The sequence below is a fragment of the Danaus plexippus genome (genome assembly GCF_018135715.1).
Source record: "Danaus plexippus chromosome 13 unlocalized genomic scaffold, MEX_DaPlex mxdp_15, whole genome shotgun sequence".
Taxonomy (NCBI): domain Eukaryota; kingdom Metazoa; phylum Arthropoda; class Insecta; order Lepidoptera; family Nymphalidae; genus Danaus; species Danaus plexippus.
Window position 1 is genome coordinate 6,367,640 of NW_026869849.1, and position 27,570 is coordinate 6,395,209.

The 27,570-nt window shown below is 29.3% G+C and overlaps 3 protein-coding genes and 2 long non-coding RNA genes across 6 annotated transcripts; 3 read left to right on the forward strand and 2 right to left on the reverse strand.

Annotated features, from left to right (window-relative positions):
- The first annotated feature begins 583 nt into the window (after positions 1-583).
- LOC116770407 (4-hydroxyphenylpyruvate dioxygenase-like) lies at positions 584-4,968 on the forward strand. Its single transcript, XM_032661870.2, has 9 exons — positions 584-740; positions 902-991; positions 1,174-1,278; positions 1,711-1,926; positions 2,001-2,101; positions 2,247-2,351; positions 2,606-2,813; positions 3,009-3,248; positions 4,089-4,968. Exons 1-9 carry the CDS (start codon positions 738-740, stop codon positions 4,161-4,163), a joined length of 1,143 nt encoding a protein of 380 aa, XP_032517761.1. The 5' UTR covers positions 584-737; the 3' UTR covers positions 4,164-4,968.
- Positions 4,969-6,628: 1,660 nt separating this feature from the next.
- LOC133320184 (uncharacterized) lies at positions 6,629-7,032 on the reverse strand. The gene is made up of 2 exons (XR_009753624.1): positions 6,899-7,032; positions 6,629-6,783 (listed from the first exon to the last, which is right to left on the reverse strand). It is a non-coding gene; the product is annotated as an uncharacterized LOC133320184 (long non-coding RNA).
- LOC133320183 (uncharacterized) lies at positions 6,747-9,149 on the forward strand. The gene is made up of 2 exons (XR_009753623.1): positions 6,747-7,524; positions 8,308-9,149. It is a non-coding gene; the product is annotated as an uncharacterized LOC133320183 (long non-coding RNA).
- Positions 8,604-20,112, reverse strand: LOC116769921 (translocation protein SEC62). 2 transcript variants are annotated; one of them, XM_032661126.2, is made up of 8 exons: positions 19,956-20,112; positions 15,368-15,494; positions 11,890-12,023; positions 11,269-11,382; positions 10,829-11,043; positions 10,297-10,483; positions 9,921-10,099; positions 8,604-9,751 (listed from the first exon to the last, which is right to left on the reverse strand). In XM_032661126.2, the coding sequence occupies exons 1-8, from the start codon at positions 19,989-19,991 to the stop codon at positions 9,607-9,609; spliced, it is 1,137 nt and encodes a 378-aa protein (XP_032517017.1). In that variant the 5' UTR covers positions 19,992-20,112; the 3' UTR covers positions 8,604-9,606. The 2 variants fall into 2 exon arrangements, with proteins under 2 accessions (XP_032517017.1, XP_061383614.1); XM_061527630.1 differs by having other exon boundaries at positions 9,903-10,099.
- Positions 20,113-20,345: 233 nt separating this feature from the next.
- Positions 20,346-25,566, forward strand: LOC116769922 (probable serine hydrolase). The gene is made up of 2 exons (XM_032661130.2): positions 20,346-20,686; positions 24,228-25,566. The coding sequence occupies exons 1-2, from the start codon at positions 20,650-20,652 to the stop codon at positions 25,133-25,135; spliced, it is 945 nt and encodes a 314-aa protein (XP_032517021.2). The 5' UTR covers positions 20,346-20,649; the 3' UTR covers positions 25,136-25,566.
- The last annotated feature ends 2,004 nt before the right edge of the window (positions 25,567-27,570 follow it).

Consider the following 27,570-nt stretch of genomic DNA (forward strand, 5'->3'; position numbering starts at 1 on the left):
AACAAATCTCAACAGAGTCGCTTCCCCGTTTTTGTGCTAAACATGTTTGACTCCATTGCAAATTAGCATAATGTTTGTCACAACTACGTTACAGAAATATGAATTCTTAAGACATATTAAGTGAGATTAAATAAATAATAAGATATAAAATATTAACCAAAACTTTTAAAATTTGATTGGATTTTCCTATATGTCTATTTTCTCTAAATTTTGAAAAAAATATATTAAATTTAGCAGAGAAGCATTAATGAAAGCATCGAAGGATCCATTTTAGACTGAGCTTCTCGAAATCTCGACTAAAAATTGAATTATATATCCATAATTCCGTGAACAGACGAAGCTTTACCTTTATTTTGTTTCAAAAATTTAATATTTAACATAGAACAATTCTATAGAGCTTTTTTATTATTTTTTTTAACATAAAATTTAAAATTTATTCTGAAACGCAAAATGGTAATTCGTTTCCATTTATTAACTTAGAATGAAATACATTGGGTTTTTAAATTCACAGTGTAGACGCAGCCTTACTTGGACTTGTTTTTAATGAAATCAATAACATTAAACATTATATATATACCTGATCCGTAATAAGGATATAAAGTTTACAAGACCTACTACCGTTTAGTTCTTATTTTGCGCTTACGGTGACAACTACCAAATCTACTATCTGCTAGATACATTTATATTGGATTTTAAGTTAACTTAATAGAAACCGTGTTTATTAAATAAAAGAAAATATGGTGAGTTTTAAGAAATTAAATACACCTTTTTTAATTCTGAAAGATTAAAAGAAAAGATATATATATATATATATTTATTTAGGTACATTTACTTAAAATTCGATTTAATTTGCTCCTTGAACAATTTGAGTAACTTATTCCTATTTTCTTTATCTTACAAGACGTCCTACACAGACAAGGGGAAAAAACCTGAAGACGGTCGGTTCCTAGCTTTCGATCATGTAACCTTCTGGGTTTCAAACGCTAAACAGGTAAGTACTTTAAAGGCTCCAAAACTATTTATATGTTAATTAGCATCCGTTGAATACATGGATACACTGATAAATATAATTTTTATAACGACTATGTTTACTTAATATATTTTTTTTCGTATCACTGTCATAAAAACAATATGTTGACTTGTTTCTTACTTGTAATGATACACATATTTCAGGCCGCTAGTTATTACGTCACACGGTTCGGGTTCGAACCGCTCGCTTACAAAGGTTTAGAAACAGGATCCAGGCAGTTTTCCTCTCACGCTGTCAGATTAAATAAAGTAAGCTTTCAAAATATATAGCACTAATAGTAGATTTACCCTCGCCTAGGAGTCGCGAGACGAGGCACGGGCCGAAAAACAAGGTGAGTAGTCACTCGCGGCTCACCTCGCGTCTCGTCTCGCGCCTCGCAGCGCTCGCGTCCGTAATAATGTAAAATATATTGTCTTATAATAAATAATATAACATTTACCTAAATAGTTAATTTTGTAAAACTAGATTGAAATAAATTAAAAAAAAATGTTGTTTTTGATCATTGCACTTACAATATCTTTTTTTCTATTTTTTTTTTTCTAGACCTAATATATTTAATAAAAAATTTAACAAGTGGATTTTTAGCAAAATTTATGTTACGACAACACTTATATATTTTGATTATGCTAATGAAGTAGCAAAAACCTACAAATTAATTAATTATGGTTTTTTTTTGACAGATCATTTTCGTGTTTGAGGGTCAGTATAACCCAGAAGAGACAGATTTCATCAACGAAGTAGGTTATCACGGCGACTTTGTGAAGGATGTCGCCTTTGAAGTTGAAAACTTGGATTACATTCTAAACTACGCTAAAAAACAAGGTGCAGTTGTTATCAAGGACGTTTGGGAAGAAAAAGACGAGCATGGAGTGGTCAAGTCAGCTACACTTAAAACGGTAAGACTATATACTCTTCTGTGCTGATAAAATCTGAGTGTCACTGCTATCATGCAACCTTAACCTTTTTACAGTACGGCGACAATACGCATACTTTAGTGGATAGATCACAATATAAGGGACCCTTCCTGCCTGGATATCAGATGTTACAGAAGGATCCCATTCATAAATTCCTGTAAGATATTTTATATGTTATTAATATGTGATCCCGTGATTTGTTATTAGAAGGCTTTTTATTTCGTTTCCATCCTAATTCAAAGAAATATAAAGACGTGCTGTCGCTTAATGTTGACTCAATTGAGGAGTAATGTCTGTTTTAGACCGAAGGTGGAGATTAACTTCATAGATCACGTTGTGGGAAATCAACCAGACAATGGTCTCGAGGAAGCGGCGTCGTGGTATGAACGCTGTCTGCAGTTCCATCGGTAAGACATCACTACTATCGTCTGCCTTGTATATCACTTATAACTTCTGAGGAATTTTCAGTCTCACAATTTGCTGATATGTTTTAATCGATTGACCAATCGCAACTAAAATTCTAAGCTATTACTCCTAGGTGAGAGGTACTTTTTAAATAATTCTATTTCAATAAACAGTTCCAAAAAAAAAACTAGCAAATTCTGTATGTATATCTGTGTGCAATATAATTTAAATAAATTATTATTTCATTACCATTCAGGTTCTGGTCGGTGGACGATAAGCAAATATGCACGGAGTATTCGTCACTGCGATCAATAGTGATGGCGAACTATGAGGAGACGGTTAAGATGCCGCTCAACGAACCCGCAGACGGCAAACGGAAGAGTCAGATTCAGGAATACGTGGAGTACCACGGGGGTGCGGGAGTTCAACACATCGCTTTGAACACAGAAGATATCATAACTGCCGTATGTAATATGTAATTATAAGAATTAGTTTACAAGCAAAACTAACATAAATTACATAATGATAAAATTTTATTACACGCAGCCTGAAGTTATTTTTATCACTTAGTTTAATTGCTAAGATCTATTAAGACACTTAATTTAACAGATCAAAAATATTTTTAACAAGTTCTTCATTTTGCACTCCCTAACAAACAGGTTGAAAATCTTCGAGCACGAGGAGTAGAGTTCTTGACAATTCCATCAAAGTACTACAAGCTGATCAGAGAAAAACTATCACACAGCAAGGTGAAGGTGGCTGAGAGTATAGACATATTGGAGCGCCTCAATATCCTCATTGATTACGATGATGACGGGTATTTACTGCAGATATTCACAAAGAACACCCAGGATCGCCCCACACTCTTCTTGGAAGTTATACAGAGAAGAAATTTCAATGTAAGTACAAATTAGAACTCAATATATATTGGAGGACTTAACCTATCCTTCAGATTTATACTTTAATTTAAGGCTCCACATGTTATGAATTGTACCTTATTTTGGGAAACCGCTAGACGTCTCAGGAAAAGTTTCGTTATCGTCAATGGTTTAAAATTAATATTGTCTTTTCAAGAAGTCATTTCATATATTTACAAAATGACCATGACCATGTAAATATCATATCTTTAACTCGTAACAAAAACGGGTGCTAAAGGTTGTGTGAAGTAGATATATTTAAACCTAGTCCAGCCATAAATTCTGTTACAAATGACAATGCGCTTTTTTAGATGTAATTCTCAAAATTTAAACCTAAATCTTAGCAAATAATTTAAAAATATCCTATTCGAAATGACCAACTTTGGCTTTTATACAGGCGTTTAATCTGTTTGGAAACGTAACTATGGATTTACGTGTGGAAACGAAATTTCTTCACTGCTTGCCCCAAAATTTTTCAAAAGATTCAATGTCACCGTTTTGTTTTGTGCAGGCCATTTTCTCTACAACTAATCATAATTAGAAGTTTAAAATGTTGAGGTCTGATCTAGATGAGGGCAAGACTGTATGTCAATACGCATTAACGAAAAATATTTGACATGCAGATAAATCGACAAAAGTTTTTAAAATAATTTACGTGTTAAAAAAGGCACGTTTTTATCTGACAGTATTTATGGCCAGACTAGTTATATTATTTACTCTTTTTATTAAATGTATGCAAATTAAATAAAAAATAATTATCAAATTTTGATATTTTTATACATAAACGTTGAAAGACTTAAAAACATATTAACATTTTTTCAGGGTTTCGGCGCCGGTAACTTTAAAACTTTATTCGAATCCATAGAAATCGAGCAAGAAAAGAGAGGAAACTTATAAATCTTAAACAATCGACACGTCTTCAGAACGTTCAATAGACGTCTCATTGATACTATTATGTAATTTTTATATTAAGTAATTCACTAAAATATGATAGTATTTAATTTCTAAGATATTTCTTTTTATTTGTAATGTAAACGGAATGAAAATTTGTGTACATATATTATTATAAAATGGAACCGACGATAATGATGTGAAATATTTAGTAAAAAATATATTAGTCCACAAAATAGATCTTTTAATAATTTAAACGTAATCATAATATTTTAGAATGTTATCCCCGCGATAGTACCCCTGTTTAACCACTGTTTAAATCCCTATTTAATCAATTGATAGCTGCATTTTGTATGGTAGAAAATGATCTTTCTTTTTATATATATTTATGAATTTATCAAGCGGAAAATTTTGGTCGTCGATAAACTGTCTGAAACACTTTATTGCTAACAAAAAAGTTTAACAGTCAAGGACTTTAAATAAATCCTTGAGGAACCCAAGGAAATGTTTGTTGAAAATTCAGATAAGTAGTATTAAAAATTAATATAATAAATTTCCAGATTTTGTTAAAGAATAACAATATCAGTCCGCTTAAAGTAGTTTGAAAAATGATTTATAGTTAGTTCAACTTGTAATCTTCCCATAGACCTCTAAACTTGATGATGAATGAATTAATACTAAATAATAATATATGTAGTAACAACAGAAAGAGATGGAAATATTAGGTTAAGGAACGTGTATTGGGATTCATTTGTCAAAAGTACTATTAATATTTTATAGTACCGTCGAGAAGGTTACATGCATATATGTATCCATGTTTTTTAATTATGTTAGTCTTTTTTATATGTTAGCATATGCAAACATTTGCTCTGTAAGAAATATTTTGGAACTTTTTTGGAACTATTGGAACTATTTTGGAACTTTCGACTAAAAAGATTTTAAATATTTAATAAAGCGAAATATCTAAAACCCGAAGCTGGTCCACCCAACCAGTTGTATCAGCGACCACTTACATTAAATTATAATAAAATGTATTGTAGTGAACTTGCCGATCACTAACATAATGATTGGTAAAGAACACTCTCGGCGAAAATAATATATTGGCAAATTGACATCAGTAGAATGTGATATTGTATAGAATATTTAGTAGCGATCTTAATCGCTTAGATTTGATATCTTTATATGTCAAACTAATAAATTTTTGCACTCGGACTTCGGCTACCGCCATAACAAACATATACTAAATTTTACAAATCAATACGCAATATACTTCGAGTTAATTAATACATTCTATGTATATAATACATATGGATATGAATATCTCGTTATAAAACTTGTTTTTGGACAAATTATTTCAAGTGGGGTAGAGACGTTCTGTATTCCTTTGTATTATTTTTTTAGTCCAGCATATGCAAACATATTTGTATTTTTATACATTGCTAAAAGCTGATTTACTTCATTACTTAATGGTAATCATTACCTGACGCTGCAGCACATTCTATAAGAATATATTATAAAGTGGTAGATCATAAAATAAGATCTTTATGTATGCAAATATTTTTCTATTTTTTAAGATAAGTTATATATATATATATATAGGTTATATACATATAACATATTTTTTAAATAAATTATCTGGTATCCTAATTGTACTGTATATTGTAATTCTTTCAAAACACTAATCGTAATTCTAGGTATACTGCTGTAGGATCGCTTTCCCGTTTTTGTGCCAAACGTGTTTTTCTTCATTTCATATACATAGTTGTAAAATTATTCGAGAAGGTTTAAGGTTTATGGACGATTTAATTAAGATATATTTAGAGACATAAAAAAATAATCATAAAACAAATTGAATAGAAAAATAATATTTGTAGGTTGGAAAGAATTTTTACCTTTGTGTCCTGTTCTAAATATTTATACCGAATATAGTTAAGTAGATTAAGCTGCAAAGTATTGAAATGTATTATTTATAAATTATCAATTATGTATAATCTATTAAAGTTAAAACCTGTAAAACAGGTTTAGCTTCTTTTCCCTCAACAATGCGTTGTTTTAAAGTGATTTTACGTTTATGTTAAGTAATTTTTATCATAACAATCAACTAAGAAGTTTGTATTTATATTTTCTGCGTAAACGTCGCCATACTTGGATTTTTTAAATAAAATCAATCAAATAATAACACATAGTACTTGATCTGTAACCAATATTTTTGGAAAATGACACATTTTTCAGGCTGCTAGTTCGGTTCGGGTTCGAACCGCTCGCTTACAAAGGTTTAGAAACAGGACCCAGACAGTTTTCCTCTCACGCTGTCAGATTAAATAAAGTAAGCATTCAAAATATATACATAACACTTATAATGTGTAATATAATCATACAGAGACGTCGTTAGTTGAAAAATGGTGTATTTAAATCAATGTCATTAAATCCAATGCCATTATTTTATTACCATTCAGTTTTTGGTCGGTGGACGATAAGGAAATATGCACGGAGTACTCAGCTCTTCGTTCCATAGTGATGGCGAACTATGATGAGACGGTCACGTTGCCACTTAACGAACGTGCAGTCAACAAGAGGAAAAGTCAGGTTCAGGAGTATGTCGAATACCTCGGCAGTGCAGGAAAGCCTGAAAAAACATCCGACTATACAATTAAATCATGGGTTTACGAAAATTTATTAGAATTTTTATATTAACGTGTATTAACGAATTCGTAAGAAGGAGGTATGTAGGCTTTTATTACCTATGTTTACACAAATAAATAACTGTCATTACATCCCAATTAAAGAACATGAAAGTAATACAAAAGAAACATCACAATATTAACAGCGGTCCTAAAAAATACTTAATCGAAATGTAACCTTAACACCAATCTACGTCTTATAGTAATAGTGACAGTTGGTCAAATAACAAAGAAAAATATCGTGTCATCAAAAACTAGACTGTATTTTAAAAAATACGGAGGGAATGTCATTATAAGTATTGCTGTTAATTTACAACTTATTTCTCATAAGTTTCACTTTATACCTGAATTTGTAACATTAATTTGTTTTTATATTATTACTAAAAAATAATTAACACCAAATTTCAGTCAAACGACTAACAAGTTTTTATTTTTCCATTACCTAACATTTGGTTGAAAATCTTCGAGCACGAGGAGTAGAGTTCTTGATAATTCCACCAAAGTACTGCTAACTGACCAGAGAAAAACTATCATACAGCAAGGTGAAGGTGGCTGTGAGTATAGACATATTGAAGCGTCTCAATATCCTCATTGATTACGTTGATGACGGATATTTACAAAGAACACCCAGGATCGTGTGGGGCGCCACACTCTTCTTGGAAGTTATACAGAGAAGAAATTTCAATGTAAGTACAAAATTACAATAATGAATTCAACTTATGAATTTTCTTGCCTTTTTCCTACATTTTTGATATCACTTTGTAGTAAGCTTGTTAATCGAGAGTCGAAATCGATGTCGTTAAAAGTGTAGACATTCTCATTGAAATTGGTATAAAATTCTTATCACCTATTTATATTTTATTATTTTCATTTAATGGTATGTGCGAGTATTCATTTCGTAACAGATATAGATCATACAGAATGCAACATTAATGTTCTATTCTATGTCTAAACTAATAAAAAAATAGGTATCTGTTTGTAATTTGAAATAAGCAGCTTTTCACTAAACACATATTAAAGTAAATAGGATATATAATAATAGACAAAATGTATTTTTTTTTTTGAAGGTAGCTCAAAGACAGATTTTTTTAAATATTTGCTCATTCCAATCCCGTACGTTGTGGGGAAAAGGGCTAACTAAGAATACTATTTACAAGACTTCAGACGGAAGAAAGTTCTCAAATCTACTTAAAACTAACTCATTTAAATAAAATAAAAATATTTTTTATCAAAACAATCCTTGTCCTCGAGATGGTTCCACTATCACCAGGTCTGTTGACTTTCATAAAGATGACAACCTGAATCTCAAAGGACGTTTAATATACGAGCAAACCCGCATTCAACAGCTACTATCATCTGTAATTCTTACGAATATCATCAAATTCCATTAAACCGTGAGGAACAATATAATGAATATTCAAAATCAATCATTATATCTATCGATATATTACTGAATAATACTTTTCCAGGAATTCGGCTCCCGCAACATCAACACCTTATCCATCTAAATCCGCAACTTCAACACCTTATCCATCGAAATCCGCAACTTCAACACCTTATCCATCTAAATCCGCAACATCAACACCTTATCCATCTAAATCCGCAACTTCAACACCTTATCCATCTAAATCCGCAACTTCAACACCTTATCCATCTAAATCCGCAACTTCAACACCTTATCCATCTAAATCCGCAACTTCAACACCTTATCCATCTACATCCAGCAAGAAATGTAAGGAAACTTATAAATAAGAAATAAAACTACTGAATGTTATATATTTTATTTGATTATCATACATCGTCATTTGTGAACAGGATCTTGTAACGAGAGCTTATTTACAATACCATTTATTTGCTAGTTCAAAAAGTATTATTTAACATTGCTAATGTCTTAATTGACAAGCTGAAATGCCGAAATGAATATTATGCATGTGTATTAAAGTCTATTTTCGATCGAACCGTAGGCCTTAAAATAGAAAGGCCAAAACAAAAAATAAATAAAAAAATATAAAATTTTCATTTCAACCAAAAGCAACAATCATCGAATCGAAAAAATGTGCAAAATGATTTAATAAATACTTATTTAATTTTTGCTATATTTAAATAATGTCACTAATTTTATAGTCTATTTAATTTTTACGATAATTATTTTCGTCTGTAATGTACACGGTTCAATGTTTTGACAATTACGATCCGTGAAAATTTCGGTTCATATCAATAAAATGGGACAGGCGATAAAATACATTCCTAATAGTCGATCTTAAAAATATATAGGCGAAATAAAATTGGTCCACAGAACAATTTTTTTTTTTTTTAATATAAATTAAATGCATTTTATTTGAAAAAGGAAAACAGATTGTTAATGATATAGAAGGTTACAGACGATTTTATTTTTATTAAAAAAAATATAATCTTAATACAAATAAAATCATAGACGTCGGAAACATAAAAATGTAAATCAAAATACATATATATAATAGTGCTAGAACATTATCAGCTGTCCCAAAATATAAAACACATATGTATCATAGTGAACACACTATCGTTCACACACACATGTATATAAAGTTGTGTGCATTTCACTAATAATGACGATGACGACAAAAACACATACTTAATAGTCACACACACATACACGTGTGTGTAAGTGTGAGTGCACTAACACACTTTTTTATATATTTTAATAGTGTCGCTAGTGTGCGTGCGCCTGCGCATCGCTTGTGTTATGTTAGTACAAGTGTGTGTTTATTAGAGTGTATGTGTTTGCGTTAGTGTGTGTGTGCATGTTCGTCTACATCAGCTGTATCTATCATCTCGAAGTCTCTGTCGGTCGATGACCTCTGGCTGTTTTCAGATTCTGATTCCGACAGTTTGTCCGTTTGTTCCGATGTTTCAGGCTGCGGTGGTTCCTCCCTGCGAAACATATTTAGTGATCATATAGTTGAATACATTTTCCTGTCGCTAGTTTCATTTGTCACAAAGTTTATAATTTAATATTTTTCTTTATGTAAATCTATTTGATTAAAATAGATTAAATTTAATACATAACAATAATTGGTTATACTTTTCGTTGACTCCATACTTATTGTCTGTAGTGTCGGCCGTTTCAGAGACTACTTTTTTCTCTTTAACTTCCTTTGCCTCCGATTCCTTCATGAGAGCTGTCTTTTCCTCCTCGTCGTCTGAATGTTTTTCTTTCTTGCGTTTCTTCTTGCTTTTAGACGATTTATCGCTCTCCGAACCGGGACCGCGATATTCGTACTGGACATCGATAGTAAATATATATTATAAATATGTTTTTTGTACTTTATATCATATATTAACAAATTAATCACAATATACATATTGATCTACCTAGAATGATAAGCTATTATCTGTCTCATACCAAAGAAATATTAATAATTTATCAATTTACCATTAAATTTATGATAATAAATAAAAAATAAAGAGTAAAATACCTTATACAGCGGCCAGAATGAGGCAAAGAATCCAACGTCTTCAGTCAGATTTGGAAGTAACCAGAGATGATGTCTAGCGAGTGTTGCGACCCAAACAGTACAAAACACTACCACTCTGAGTACAGCCAACGCTATGATCAGTACCAGGAAACCAGCCGCCGCTATACTCAGATAGTACACACCCTTCCTGCGAAATGGGAAGATAAAGTATTTATTTTTTATTTCATTTCGACTGGTGTTCATTATATGGACTATACAGGTTGAGGGTAGTCTATACTAAATGCTTCTATTACTATACCCTCAACTATTCGAGTCCAGAGCAATTAATAAAGTAGTGTTGGCAAACATTGTTTTATATATATATGTATATATAAAATAAATCAGTTTATTTTAAAAATCTAATTTCCATAATAATCTCAATAACAATTCTATTACACCATATATCCATAATAATATTTCAATTGAAAATATAAATGTATGTGCTCCGCTTGTTAAATAACTACTGGTATATTGACTAAATAAATTCTCTCACCTAACAGTGGCCGGCCATAGCGGGAACATGCAGACCCCTACAGTGCCCACTAGCAGCAATGCTCCACATAGCCAATAGTACCAGGGCATGGGGTCGTAGAGCCAGACGTACGCGTCATTAGTGTCTAAGAAAACTTGCTCCATGTGCATCTCCAGACGGATCTTCCTCTTTTTCTTCTCTTTGTCCTTATCTTTGCCGTCTTTGTCTTTGGTTTCCTGGAATTTGGGTTAATATAAGTTTTAATATTTAGTATAACAGTATATTGGTTTTGATTTCTGTCAACCGTTTGATGTTATTCTTTGTTCATATAATATATTTATTGTATGTTATGTTGATAGCACCAACAATCGCAACTTGTAGATATATACAACTATTAAACCAGAGAATCAGTATTGGTTTCCGAGTATAATGTAAGAGATCAATTTTTCATTACGACATACTTTTCCCTCACAAGCACTCTGATTCTTCTCGTCTTGTTCATCCCCACTCTTACTCGTCTTTTCGACATCTTTCTTCCTCGATTTTCCTTTAAGCTCCTGCTCTGTCACTGGCACCTGAATAATACGAGACCAAAAAACAAATTTAAGAATAAGTAGCACTTCTATAACTGCTATTATAAATATATTAGTCATATGTGTAACCATTATAATTTGACCTCCGACACTCAAATAGTATTAATATATAGGAACAGGGTTTCAACCCGTAAATAGAATGTGTTAGTCCACTGGAAGCAAGTACGATTCATGCTCGTTACTATGAATATTTAACTTAATATTATTTTATTTGAATTTTAGCTCAAATTAGTTTAGTTTAATATATTGATAAATATCAATAAACTGATTTAATTACAACATAGCACTTGTTTTATGTTATTCCACTGTAAATTGACCTCATAATTGACAAATTGGGACCATGAAAGAAAATTTTGTCATTTCTTTTTGGGTGACATTATTATCATCGCGGTTATAACATATTTTTATGTCCAGAAGGTAAAAAAACTGTTGATTACTGATCGCATCGAACTTGAAATGTGAGTGTTATGTTTTAAATAGTATAATTACCTTTTTAGCTCTGTGGAAGAGTTTGTGTAAGAGCATTAGGTGAAGGAAGTCTGTGATGTCGTGTCTGGTAGTGAAAATGGGGTTCTTGCCAGTCGCCCATTTTGATGTCAATAACGCGTCCACTGCTCTTGTGCCTGGAACAGTAAAAAATCATTAAAATCTATTTGGATTTCTTGCAAGAAATGTGAAAAAGTTAAATTTTTTGTGTAAAAAGAACAGACAAATTCGGAACCACAAAGAATTTTCTATAGAAATCAAATTAATAAATATGTAGAATAGAACATTCTATTTCTTTCTATTTAATGGAACATTTCTTTGATACAACACTTAAAATATCCATAACAAAACCATTTGTGACCTATTCAACGAACAATTAAAAATTTAACATTCAAATATTAATCATAATAATACTTTGTTATTCGTTCTGAAAAAAAAAATTATCTATCCCTATATAAACATACATACATTATTTTGCACAATCTATTCAGGATGAAAGAGAGATAACTACTGTGACTATTGTTATGATTAATTACATAATAAATGAATTAAATATAAGTTACCAAATGAGGAACACGTGGCAACAATGTAATTTCGGTTACTTACTGAGAAAAAAAAAATATAGTTTTTAAGTGATCCGTTGTAACCTTCCTACAAGTGTGGCACATACAGAGCATTTATTTACTAGTTTTTTCATTCATTATTCGCACAAAAAACTTGTAAACTATCCGTACGTTGTGTGACAGTGTAAACTTTTGGTAAATATGTGCTCTTGCAAAATTAGCACCAACGTTAGATGTTGGTCCAACGATGCAAGTTATTTCTTATATTAAAAATATTATAATAGCATCATCGTTTACTTTTATTCGCGTAGAGATTACTGAGCTCTTCAACGATTTGATCGATTTTATTTATATTTTTTTATATTTTAAAACACTTGTATGGTTTTGTATATTAATGTACTATTCACATGTCATTTGATCCTTCACATTAATTTAATTTACTCTTTACTACACAGTACAAAACAAAGTCGCTTTCTCTGTCCCTATATCCCTATGTTGACTTAATTTTTTTAAAATTTTGACGCGTTTTTTTTCAATAGACAGAAGTGATTGGAGAGAAAAGTTTACATATATGTATAATAACATCAATTTTTTCCGCTCACATTGCAAACGTATGCTGAACCCTAGGAGATTGATCAAAATAATGTAATAAGTATTGTACACATTGAAAAGGCCTACAGAAAACTCCGCGATGGTAAACGTCTATCTCTTATGGATATCCCACAATAACATTTTTTTTTACATTTTCCTTTCACGGCAGATAATGGCTAATGTTCAAAGCGATTTTAACCAATACAGCATTAAATATATTTTTGATTTATTATAGATCTATGTATATAACCCTTTACACTTTACAGCATATGATGAAAATTTTATATCCCTACGAAACCGCAGCGAGCCGCTAATCTTTATACACAGCTCTCTCTACAAACGCCTTTCGGCCTCTTATAACTAGTAGTAGTTTCCAATACTATACATTTCTTCATAGTTTATTTAAATGGAACAATCAGCGCGATCAATGTATATAGTGAATTGTTTATAGAGTGTTTTGTCGCGCGTCGGCTAACGGTCATTACGTCGTGTTAATATAACATCAACGTGCAATGTTTATCATATGTTTTGTTTCGTTGATAACAAGAAATGGGTCGAAAGTGACGGGGGATTACAGAAAACGGAATTTACGTGTTATTATCGAGACTTATAAGACATCTCGTATTGCCTTATTTCTTTTATATTATAGTAATATAAATGTTTTAATACGAAGATAATAATCTTTAATATAAACTAGAATATGCTGGACTTTGACTGGAGCTATTGGTAGCAAAATTTGTCAGTCAATCCGAATTTCCCTCAAACACACCCAAATTGATATCCTCGACCAATTTATTAGGGTGTTTGTAAATTAAATTATAATATACAGAATATTAAATTAATCTTACTATGTATGGTCTTATAAACACTGTACAAATGAAATCTTACATTTGATAACTAAGATGCTAGACTGTATTTAAGAGATTTGTCTTTATATTGTATGAAGTTATAACGGGATATTTAAGTATTAAAAATTTATACAGAAACATATATATTTTTGGGAGCACTTTCTTATCTAATTCAAGTTTTACTCCTGATAGTTAACGTCAGTTCTTCTAAACAATGACCTTTGATTACGTTATTTTTTATTATACGATGGCACAAATTTTTTATCTATACTGGGTTTTTATTAAATCATTCCTTTTTTTCTTCTGATATTAATTTTTGTTGTATATGACTGGTGTTAATATATATGAGCATTTATAACAAAGCAGGTATGTGTTGCAATCTACGATAATGATTGCAATGATTATAACTCGACAAACATAGGCATAGACAAAGTATAGGTATAGATAATTTAATTTTAACAGAATTTTACAATTACTTTAAAAATAAAGATATAATAAAAGATAACAAAATATAAAACATATTGAACTATGTTAAGGTTTATATTAAGGAGTGTTTTGTAAAACCAATGTAGAACTATATATATATAGAATATTTTTCAACTTTACCCCTGCAGTTCCGTACATTTCTAATTCACATATTAACTTAAACCAGTGGTAAAAAAATGCCAACTTGTTACTGTGTGTATTACGAGCTCTTACAAGAAAACAAATTTTATAATAATTAGTTCTACCAAGAGTTGAAGGTGTTATAGGATTTAGGCGGGTAACTAGACGAGGACAATTAAATGTTAATTTGCTCAAATAAAATACGTAGAATCCTCTTTTTTATAGAAAAAAATAAATCTTATCTGTGTTCTTCCCGTCTTTCGATTTTAACGAAATGTTTGACTTACCCTAAAATCTGTAGTGCAAAATGAACTACGATAAATCTTCTCAAATTCTTTCATATAATTACGTACTTCTCCTAAATTGACAGTTTATAGTAGATATTGTATATGTGAAACGCGTGGGTTGTATGAAATACAGAGATTTTAATGTTTTTTCGATATTTTTGTCCAAAATCAAGTGATTAAGTTATTCTTCAAGAACCTATTACCACGGTTAGTCTATTCATAAGACGGTCTATTTAAACTATATTTATACCCAATGTATTATAGTATGTATTCAAAACTAAGGATAAGATTTTATTTGTGTCTGAAATAAAATTATATATATATATATATATATTAATTAATTTTCTATCTATTGAATCGCAACATTATGTTGAATTTAGTAAAAAAAATAGTAATAAAAATATAAATAGTGAACTTTCAATCAACTCCGGTGGTAGTTAAAAAAAATTGATTTTGTGTTTGATATAATAACGAACAAATCTTTAAAAATTGGACCGAATCAGTATCTAACTGTAACAGCGCTCTTTATTAAAGATTAAATGTTAAAAAGTTACCTGTGAATCAGTAGGTAATATTTATAAGTTACCTGTGAAGTATTCTACGTGATGATTAAGGAACTTTGTCTTCTTCGTGGGTACGTTCGCCTTTAGCCATTTAGCGACGGCGTACTCCTCGCTTGTGGGCTTCTCAGATTCAGAGGGTTCACCGAATTCCTGGAATATACGATTTTATATCATCTACTGTTAAGCTTGTGTAGCGGCTATACGTGAAACGAAACGTCGTGTTGTGATACGAAGGAATCATAAAAAACGTCTTGTATATAAGATTTAACATATGTATAAGTTATATATATAAAGTTAATGCACATACGTAAACAATACCCCCGTTAGAGATCATTAGCTACTACTCATCACGTACTTTGGAAAAACACCTTGTCAATTTGTGAGTAAATTAATTTTCACTTAAAAGAATATATATATATTAATTCAGCAATTTGTCAATTTCTTAATATACTTGCTGTGTAACTGATAAGGGCCACTTGTTATTCAATTATTATACCGATAAAATTGCTGCGTGGTTTTTTTTAATAGGCGAATTGAATTTGTCTATAGACGGTAAAATTATCAATATTCTTTCATCGTCTAGATCAACATAAACAAAATATTCGATATTTATTTCGTACATTATTTTATTATAATATATTAAGGAGTTCACAGACTAAAAACATACACGGATTAAAAACAATACATGAGTTTCCCGTTTCTCACACAAAAACCGATCAGTACTTTAATCTGTGAAGATTTATTAATAAAAAAAAAACTATTAATCCACAGTTAAATTAGCTCAAATAATCTCAAAACGTTTAAATAAAATTTGCTTCAAATTTCTCCCCCGCTTTATAGCTAACGATCTCTTCTATTCTCTTTCTTCTTATAAATATTCGCCAAGTATTTACATTAAATCTGTGCACCTTAAATTAATGTATGACAACACGACAGAACGGCTCACCATAGTGTAGTGTAGTTTTTTTTTGTTAGATTAATAATTGATGAGATCTTCAAAGAACGTTAATATTAAAATAAAGGAAAATTATATTTTGCGTGTAATAAATTTTATAAGTATGTTAAATAATGAACGAAATAAAAAGCGAAATAGGCAACACTAGTCCACTTTCATATTAATTAAAATTGTTATAAATAAAAGGTTAGTATCCAAATAAAACCACATATTCTCTTAAGTTATGATTGACGTAACGCTTAAAAGAAAAACTCTTGGTAAACATTAAAATATTTTTAATGTTAAAAAAAAAACGAGCATCATTTATATTATTTCCTATCTATTACTAATAATATTGAGATATAAAACTGATATAAATCTATTGACAAGTAAAAGACATTGTTGTTATAATAATTAAAAACATTGGTATTCAATTAATAAAATGGAATTTTTTAAATTTGTATTTCAATTAATATAAATATTTCAATTTTACCTCTATTTCAATACGAACTGAACGTGTTGTCTGTAATAACAGATGTTCAATGATATTTGCTTTCACCTAATCAAAGATCAATGGCGTACAGGATTTTCTAGAATTTCTGTTGAATGATCTATTTGACTAGATGTGGAAGTTCGCTTTGTAAATATGAGAATATAAAAGAATGTGGTTTTGAGTTCAATTTACTTGAATGCCCTAGAACGTGTCGCAGTTCAAGTGCCAATGTCACGGCCAGTGACGTCATGTGACGCACTCGGCTTTTAAGTCGTGATTATAATAAATTAAAAGATAAATAAATGAATACCGTTATACATTAATGGAAAATAATAAAAAAATAATTTTGAAAATCTTTACAGGTCCCATGTTGGTATCAAATAAAAATAAATTTAATAATAACATTCAAAACTGTGTAATAGAAAAAAAAAACTTTTGACTCATTGTGTCCTCGCATAGATAAATAAAACATACGAATAATAACCTACACGACATTCATTTTTCAAATATTAAAACAAACATAGTAATATTATTTAAGTTGTTACTCACGAATTCTTTCATTTTATCGTATAAGGCTGCGTGCACACCGCTCAGTAACAGTTCTAGACTAACGCTACAAGCTGGTGAAAGTGGGACACACTCTAAACTTATCAAGTATTTGTAGGTCTATAGAGCGTCAGTTTACATATAACATTAGTTTATGGCAAAGAAAACAAAACAGTTACTCTATAATATCTTGTATATTATATATTAATAATTGCTTGAAATATTTCGCTTTGGTCTTGTGACAAAAATAAAAAATTAATTAAAACAAATGCATGTCTTTCTTTACACTGCTGATATCACATTTGAATTCCGTAAAGTGAACGAATTGCAATGAGCCAATAAGCGGGTTAGAAATAAATTATTGTATGTAAAATAATTTTCTTATTATTTCATATAATTGTGTTATGTGTGATTTTATTTTGTCCTTCATATTAAATGACATTACAGGTAAATTATTAATATACTTACATATCCTTTAAAAGTGAAAAAAATTTTTTTTTCTATATTTTTGGCACAACCATGATTTCTTGAAGCTTGTAAGTTCATTAAATATATACTAGCATTTGCCCGAGATTTCGTCCGCACTGACGGGAATTGAGTTCAGAGAGATTACAACAATGTGAGCTTAATAAAGTAGTAAGCAATTGAAGTAACAAAATGAAATTCCAGGGAAAATTATCCAATTAAAATAAGTACTTACAATATGTATTAAGAACAGGATTGCAACTCCTGGTATTTATGAGAAAAATTGGCTATTTGGATGTCCTTTAAACTATCAAGATTTCAAACAGATAATATAATAAATTTTGTAATTCATATACTGCATCGATTCGCATGATGGCTGAAGAGGTGAATGGATACCACAAAGAAGGTAATTACAGTTACAAAGTCACTCGCAAATTTCAACTTAAGTAAAGATAAAATATTTCATTAACATGTGAGGGGGTGACTTAATTACAAAGAGATAATTAATTTAGACACCTATTGTTAGGGGGCTAAATAAAAAATAGCAAACAAAACTAAAGCTTTAAAAATAATAATTAGTAATATAATTGTGTAATGATAAAAATTAAAATTATAACATATTTTTAGTAATTAATTTAATTATCGATGAACATTGAACAAATATACATAAAAAAAAATATTCCGTTACTTGTTCTCGTTACAATGACACTATTAAGATTCGTCTCTTGATTGATAGCATACAAATTGTATTGGGAGACAATCATTTGTGATTTAACACTGGACTTATAAACCTTTAAAACCTTACTTCTAGTTCTAAGAGTTCTGAACAAGTCATTGCTTCAATTATGTCATATAAAGGTCACTGATAATGATCCCAAAGTCCACAAAAACACATACTAACAAAATATATAGCAAAAAATGTTTAAACCCTTAAATTTTTAAACAAAATCTGGAACAGAACTATTCCATTCCACACCCAGCTATTCATTAAGCTGTTGTTATTTTTTAATCAATTTAAATTTAATATTATTTGAAATATCAAATATCATTTGAGTAAAATTTTACAGGGCCCGATTTATTCACACCATAAATATTTTATCATTTCACTTTTACTGAAAAATATTTGGAACTTACTTATAATAGATCATACATTTGGTATTAATGTATTTAAATAGTGAAGTAATTGATGATTAACCTTTTAATAGATATTTCAATGTATTTTATAATATATTAATATTTAAAATACTTTTCATGTATCTGTGTTTCAGCAAACAGTATTGAGATAGCTACATTGCATTACTTGTTTATTGCCTAACATTTATCCAAGAGCTATAGTGACTACTTGTTGACAATTGCATACTGGTCACAGTGTAAGGCATTGGAAGATTTGAATCATATTCATCACACTCAGGCCAGTACAGAATAAAAAAGAAAATTAAAAATTATGGACAGTAAAATCAGATTTTACAAATATTTTCATGACATAGATCCTAATTATTATGCTTTCACTTATTAATAATTTTGAAATATTTATTATTTTTAAGTTTTTGTAAAACATTAAACCTAAATAAATACCATGATGGAACCATTCAGACATACAATTTTTACAGAAATAAAAGTATAATTAATTGTTATTACTATAGATTTTTATTTACTTAATACCCGTGTTAGTATGCTTAAGATAAAACAATAGTAACATTTAAAACTACGTGATTTCAAAATAATTGCAAACCTTTTTCCTCTGTAAGCAAATAAAATGATTTTAGTGCATTGGCAAAGACCAAACAAAGAACAACAGTTTATTTATAAAATGCTGATTGAGATTGAATGGATGTGCTTCGAACTGCGCAAAATGCATTTTATTTCAGCATATGCCATATGGGCTCTTTGGACAAAAATGCCAGACCGAATATATTTATGAATTATTTCGTATATATGTTTTGATTCGTACGTAAGACGAATAGATCCACGAGTCATTCTCACTTAAAATCATTAATTGTCTCAATAGTAAAATATTTTTAAGATATTGTAATTGATAATAAAAATATAAATTTAATTGCGGAAAATTCAGGCAGTGTAATTAAACAGCCATCGGAGCTAAATTAAGATTAAATATGAAGCATAATATCAAAAGTAATTTTGCTACGTATATTACAATGAAATATTTACATACCTCTTTTCGTTTTTTAGTTTTCCTTTTGTCTGCCATTATAACATAAATTTGTCAACGTAGCGGCTCTTAATGAAAATAAAATATTTCTACAATTTCTGTGACGCACTGAGTTTAAAATGTTGCCAGCACTTTAACAAATGTTAATTATTAAACATACATGATACACTTACAAAAAAAATAATCGATTTTACAACATGATATAATTTTATTAAGAAAATTTAGTAAAATACAGTAAATACTTTAACAAAATGTTGGTAATTATAATATGTAAAATGTTTTTTTAAAGACTTGCCAGTTGTTTAACTGGAAGAAATCTAAATATGAACGTACTGTTTCCTTTGTCAAATCGACAATGACATAACATCTTTCAAATCTTTAACATCATATTCGATTTCAGCACGCAGTTATCTTATCACTTGACTCATTCGTCAATGACAATGATAGTATTATAGTGCTCAGGCTCTACGTCAAGTCAGGAAGACTTCTTAGTAGGTACCTAATACCTATTTAGTAATCAGCAGTCAAGGAACAATATCGTAAACTGAATTATAGTATAGTTAAGTTATATAGTGAATACAAATGGTGCAGTGCAGTTAATCAATAATTTACGGGATCACATTGTTAAATAATAGCGATCAAGATTTCAAACAGATAATATAATAAATTTTGTAATTCATATACTGCATCGATTCGCATGATGGCTGAAGAGGTGAATGGATACCACAAAGAAGGTAATTTGTTCTAATTAAAAGCAATGTAATATTTGTAGTGCTCTGTGAATTTATATTTACTATTATTTTTGCAAATAAAAACTAATGAAGGTTCTTTTGCTTGACATAATTCTAATTGTTTTATCTAATTGTCTCTTTTTATATCTTTTGTATTGGTAGTGTTTATAAGTGAAGTTAGGAAATAATTAGAAATTAAATATGTTAATATTATTATTATGTTGCTGATGCTTAATGCTTCTATATAATTTTATCTGTCTTACAAAATATATATTTTAGTTTTTTCATTCCAATCCTTTTATTTATGTAAGCAGCCTTTTGGGAATAAAAAATGCTTAGATTTTGAGAAAGTAATATGTGAAATGAGTAAAACAAAACTTGTATACATATATAATATTTCTTTTCCAGAAACTAATAAGTAATTTTTTGTAAAAAAAAAAACAAATTTTACCATCCAATGAGTGATAATATTCACGAATAAATACTTAAATAATTATATTAAGCACTGAGTCAATGAACTTCATATAAACATCACCTTTTTTTCCTTGTATGATATAAATAGTGCAGTTGATTCATATTTCTAATTAGTATCATTTTAATTCAATTAATCATTAATGTTCATAAAAAAAAATAAAAACCTTAGAACTATGTTTTATTAGTTACTATTAATTTATTAAAAAGACAGAATAATTTATGACCTTTGCCATTATGTTACTTTTATAGAATTTTTATACATGCTAACATTTACTACAAAGTTGTCAAAATCAGAAATATTTATAGGTATTTTAAGGTTAGTTTATAATAGCCAACTTAACTATCTTTTTACAAATGAATTACAATATTATAGTGAATTATTCTATCAATTTAACATGTTTATGATTTTTTTTATGTAAAGTCATTGAATTCATGACATACTGACATTTTGAAAAAATGTCATTTGTAGGTTAACTAAAATATGTAATTGAATTTCAAATTATAAAAAAAGTTTTCTTTTTCCACAATATAAATGCAGGTTTTTGTAAAAAAAATAAATTGTCACTAAACAAAATGGGCACATGTTTGTCATATCTGGACTTTGTCCTCAATCATCTTGTTGATAATTTTTTTTTCAATGTTATTTGTATTACTTTTTGTAATAAATTGTAAAATCTGTTTTTATTATCTTCTACAATACCATGAATTGGCTTTTAATAGCATTTCTTACAGTTCATTTATAAATATTTCATAAATATTTCAATCTATTTGGTTATGGCAAACTATTAAATTATATATTATCAAACTATATTGCTGGGTGTTATTTTTAATGTAAATTAATGAATTATTTTGTACTTAAATAAAGCCAACATTTTCGGATATATTACATGTTTTTTTAGTATTTTAAAACTACAAACATCCAACATTTTGGTTTGCAGCAACAGCTATCACGGGCTGTTGAGATGAAAAAGTCATTCATCATTTCATCTGCCTGTGATCAATCATCAATTTTTCATCTTGTCTGTCCATGCCGAGAAATTCATATAATTGAATTCTTCAAAACCCATTTAGAATAATATGAAAATGATCATATAAATGTCGCATGATAGAAAGAAATAACTTTCAAAATTTGAAATAGTGCTTATTTTTGTGGCTAAACACTAAATTAGTTAATAAAAACTAAGTTTTTTGAGATTATTTTGCTATATACTTGGTGTTGCCATACATATTGTAAGAATAATTTTTAATTGTATGTAAAAGAATAATAATTTTTAATTGTATGCAACATTATAAAAACAATATTACAGTGTGCCAGTTAAACACATTATTATAATACCATTGAAACTGTACAAATGTTATTAAAAGCTAAATATCTCCTTAAATATTGAGGCTATGTATTAAAATTCATCACAGCCAATCATATGGACGGTTTTAGAGTTCCAAAATTATTGGGGCGTTTAGAACAAAACTTACGTTCTAAAACTGACTATAAGTCATAATCGTACGTAAATCGTAAAGAGGCTTCACTACCTTCTTAAGAATGGTATCGTGAATTTTTTGCAATCAGTTAAATTCTTTTTTCATAAAAATATGGCTCAGTCAATTCTACATAGATAAAGACCCATCAATCTGTCGCCTAATTGAGAAACTTTTCTAGAGCTCTCAGCATAAATACGGTAATTTTATTTGTTACAATATTGTTCAATTGTAAAAGTTTTCTCATCTGCAAAAAAATATTATACACTTTGTGTTCGTTTTAAGCAGTTATTATGATTGTATCCCTATTATTTTTTTAATAATCAGGAATGCAATAAGAACAATTTAATTTTCGTTATCCTTCCAATTCATTTTAATATCACAGAATATTTTACAATATGTGAGCGCGAAAATGACTAAACAAGGAAGAATCGTATAAAAATTACACATTCCAAATTAGTAGTTTATTTTTAATTAGCTGTTAGTTTGTTTATTTTTAATTTTAACAGTTTTTATGGCCTCATCAAATATATTTTTCAAAGATTAATAATTGGACAAGTTTTTTTTTCAGTAAAACTATAATTAAGCACATTCAAATCTCATTTATTTAGATGGTATTTTACATGCTGAAATTTATACCTTTTTTTAAATTTGGAACCTTGTCTTTAGAACACTTATACTACATGAAAATCTATACATTATATAAACTTCTTACTGATGATTGTCTATTGAAATAGTAACATCATTAACCTTTCTATCACAAAGATGATTATTATCTCCTTATAATAAAGATAAGGATTATCATGGAAATGTTAGTACTTTTTAATTAAGATTATATAGCAACATTTATGGAAATTTATGTTTTCAAATCTCTTTTTAACAATTTTCTATGTATATATTATAACAGATTTTGTAATCATTATATATATATATCTTTTATGTGGAATATTTTGCGAATGTAAATTTTTTTACGGGTTGGACGAAACCTTTATAACTCATCATAACTTGTCGAAAGCAGCTAGTATGATTGTGTTTTGTCTAAATAGATATATAAACTGTTTCAATTGCACAACAGTTTCTTTTAAACATCTTTATTCCATTTGACAAACTCCTTTGTGTTTACTTCACACAGTACTGAAGATTATAATTCGTTCAACAAATAAAAATGTTCACATTTGCAAAATATTCCACAATGCCAGTGCTAGTGATGCCATAGCATAAAAAAAAAATCTATTTGTTAACCAAAGCAAAATGATTTGTCAGAATGAAGTTCATCTTTTGATCTGACCTTTATTTTTTCTATATTTTGGGTATTTTATTTTTGTATAAGCAGTTTGATTGAACAGATTGCAAAGAATATCAAATAATAAAAACACTTAAGTTAATATGAAATTTCAAGTCATACATATATTATGAAACTGATTTAAATTCAATTATTTAAATTAATATTTGTATTGCAATACAATTTATATACATATATATTTTTACTATTTACCTATAATATGGATAATGTGGAAATTTTCTGCATACAAATTTTGATGGTTTATACTTAAATACAAACCCGATTTAGACTTAATTGTATAATTTGTTTCAGCTCTTCCTGCTGGGTTTTCGGTGGAAGAAATCAAGATCCCAGTTCCGTGGGGTCATGTCGCTGGTCGGTGGTGGGGCCCTCGTACCAAGCAACCCCTTATAGCTATACACGGGTGGCAAGACAATGCTGGTACTTGGGACAATTTGATACCACTCCTACCACCCAACACTTCCGTCCTATGTCTGGATTTACCAGGTCATGGCTTATCGTCCCATTATCCTACGGGGATGCTTTATTACATTTTCTGGGACGGTATAGTCCTTTTGCGACGGATAGTTAGATATTTTAAGTGGAGTAAAATTTCACTTATGGGTCATTCGTTGGGAGGTGCTTTGAGTTTCATGTACGCAGCCTCGTTTCCTGATGACGTCGACAAAATCATTTGCATTGATATAGCCAGTCCGGCTGTCCGAGCACCAGAACACATGGTGAATTCCACTGGCAATGCGATAGATAAGAATCTTGATTACGAAAATTTGTCAGAAGACAAAATACCGTGTTACGATTATGAGGAGATGATTGATATAGTTTGTGACGCTTATAAAGGGTCGGTGTCGAGAGAGAATTGTAAAATATTAATGAAGAGGGGCATGGCCCCGACCCCTTCACATATGAAGAAGAAAGGTTACCACTTCAAGAGAGACCCGAGGTTAAAAGTATCCGGTCTAGCGATGATGTCGCTGGAGACAGCCCTGGAATACGCTAGCAAAGTTACTTGTAAAGTTTTGAATATACGGGCAATACCGGGACAGAAGTGGGAACGTTTAGATTATTACTTGGATGTTGTGAACAGATTAAAGAAGAACGCTGAAGTCACATATGTAGAAGTTGAAGGCACGCATCACGTACAACTGAACTCACCAGAAAATATAGTAAATATTATAGAAAGTTTCCTAGGGATATATTAATTTATTAGATAATTATAAATAATGTGATATGTTTGTGATGAATGCTTTTAGCACAATGTATTTATAAATTCGGTGCTAGTTTATATTAATGCTTTTTGAAAGCAACGGGTGTTATTTTGTTGGGTATAACGTTTGCTTTACGAGTCGCAGCTGGTGCATTACATAGCTTATTTATGATAAAGTGATTACACACGTAGGCAATTTAGTGTGTTAGTTAATTTATTGATACAATAAAATAGTTTTTCTACAGGGAAATATAAATAATTATTTTATTTATAATATTTTTTTATCATATATATGTATATATGTGTATGCAAATATTGTCGGAAGTTTCTTTTTGTTAAATATTCATGATTATACAGATGGTATTTGCTTTCGATTGCCCTTCGTTTTTATGCATTTTAAATATTGTTGAAAAACTTAAACATTATACTAATTAACTCATGCGTAATTCTTATTGTCTAAATTATGTTATATATATATGCAAAAGAGAAATTTTATGTAGGTATATTTTTCTTAATGTCGTGACTATAGCTCATTAGTCATTCCAGTGATTTTAGCTAAATATTGTGTTTTTACAATATTGCAATAAAGATTTTAAGCAAATTTTCTTGTTTCACTTAAATATATTTAATATACCTACTGAGGGGTTCGCCAGCGTAGTTGGCTATATATATATATATATATATATATATATATATATATATATATATATATATATTGTACTTTTTTTTAAATATCTGCTTCTCCAAGTTAATTTCAACTTTACAAAATCGCTTTCATCGGTGACCTAAAAAAATATTTAAAATATACGTTTGGAAATTTGAGTTCCTTTGTTAAATGTCAAAGGTGACAGTGACGCAATCGACAATGAAATACGTATTGAATAAGGTCATGCTAATTACTGATGAAATTACGGGAACTTGGTTTACTTTGTAGAATATTAAAATAAAACGATGTCTATTTTTAAATAATATTTTACTAATAACATGAGTTTTGTACTAGAGGATTAATGTTCTAACGGTAGTTTATCAATATACTTTTATATAATTTTGCTCTTATCGCATGACATCATATACCTTTCGTGTAATGAATGCTCTTGATAATTTCATTGTTGAACTTTGAGCCACGCCACTCCATAGTGTGGTTATGTGCCAAGTATATTTATAGTAAAATCAAGCAACCATAAAAAATTCCACAGAGCAACTTTTTTCGCTATTACATTCAGGTACAACTTGTTTTTGGATTACGTCCGTGGTGCGTCATTTTCATTGTCTCATATAACGGATTCTTTACTCCACAGTGACTTCGTCGCCAAGTTTGTAAGACTACAATTAACTTTAAACAGAATTTCAATTTGACGTTTAAATGTTTTTTTTTTTCATTTCATCGTAACATTTAAAGGATTGCAGTTGAGTAGGTTTGAAGCCAGAATTCAGATACTCAGCTTAATTTTGTGGAGTAGTTATAATGAACTAGTAATAAAAGTTGTGTATTGACTGTAATTAATAATAATCACTTTATTTCCGATTTATATTTAGTAGGTAATTTTTATAAAAATGAAAATAGGTTTTAAGTCCTAAGGCCTTATTTTTATAAGAGCAACTTTCTTTTTTTTCTTATGAACATATTGGAAGTTTAGATTCTAGCAAATTCACCTTTATATTAAAATACTAATTATTCGGCTTACCGAATGTCAGCTTCTATTAACAATACAATACTAATTATTCAGCTTCAATTTAATTGTCAAATATATGTATTTGTATGCACACGAAATGGCTGAAATACTGCTATTTACGTTAAATTAAGGTATTTATTCTTGTTACTGAAAAATCTAAAATATAAATAGGGAAAACTGCATTAATATTCGTTATAATATTAATATATATATATATATATAACATTATATATATATAATATATATCTGATTTAATACAAATTCGTAACTTAAAGAGAGAGAGACGCCAGCCTCGCTTGTGACACCAATGTCACTTGTTTCAGTACGTTCCAGATATTTTAAAACGAAACTTCAATTCTTCTAAATGTTCTTGTATTTCTCGAAGGTTCTTCATAATCACATTCTTTATGCTCCGCACTCGCTGAACTCTGCAGTCCGCTGTCGTGCGTCCAGACGTCATATTTATACCAGAATTCAATCATAGTTCTATTCTCTTTGATTTCGTTTTACTTTTAACAATAATTATGTTAACCAATAAGTTTTTATAATAACCGATGACAGTCTCAACTAATTTTCATATTGCATCCGTCATTAATGCTGATAGCGCCGATATATATATATATATATATATCTAATATATAACAAATTGGTATTTGTAAATAGCAGTTGATGTAAATTTGTTATAAATGTTATAATTAAGTTATAGGATATTTTAAAAAAGCAATTATCAAACAGATAAATTATCTGGACTCGTTTT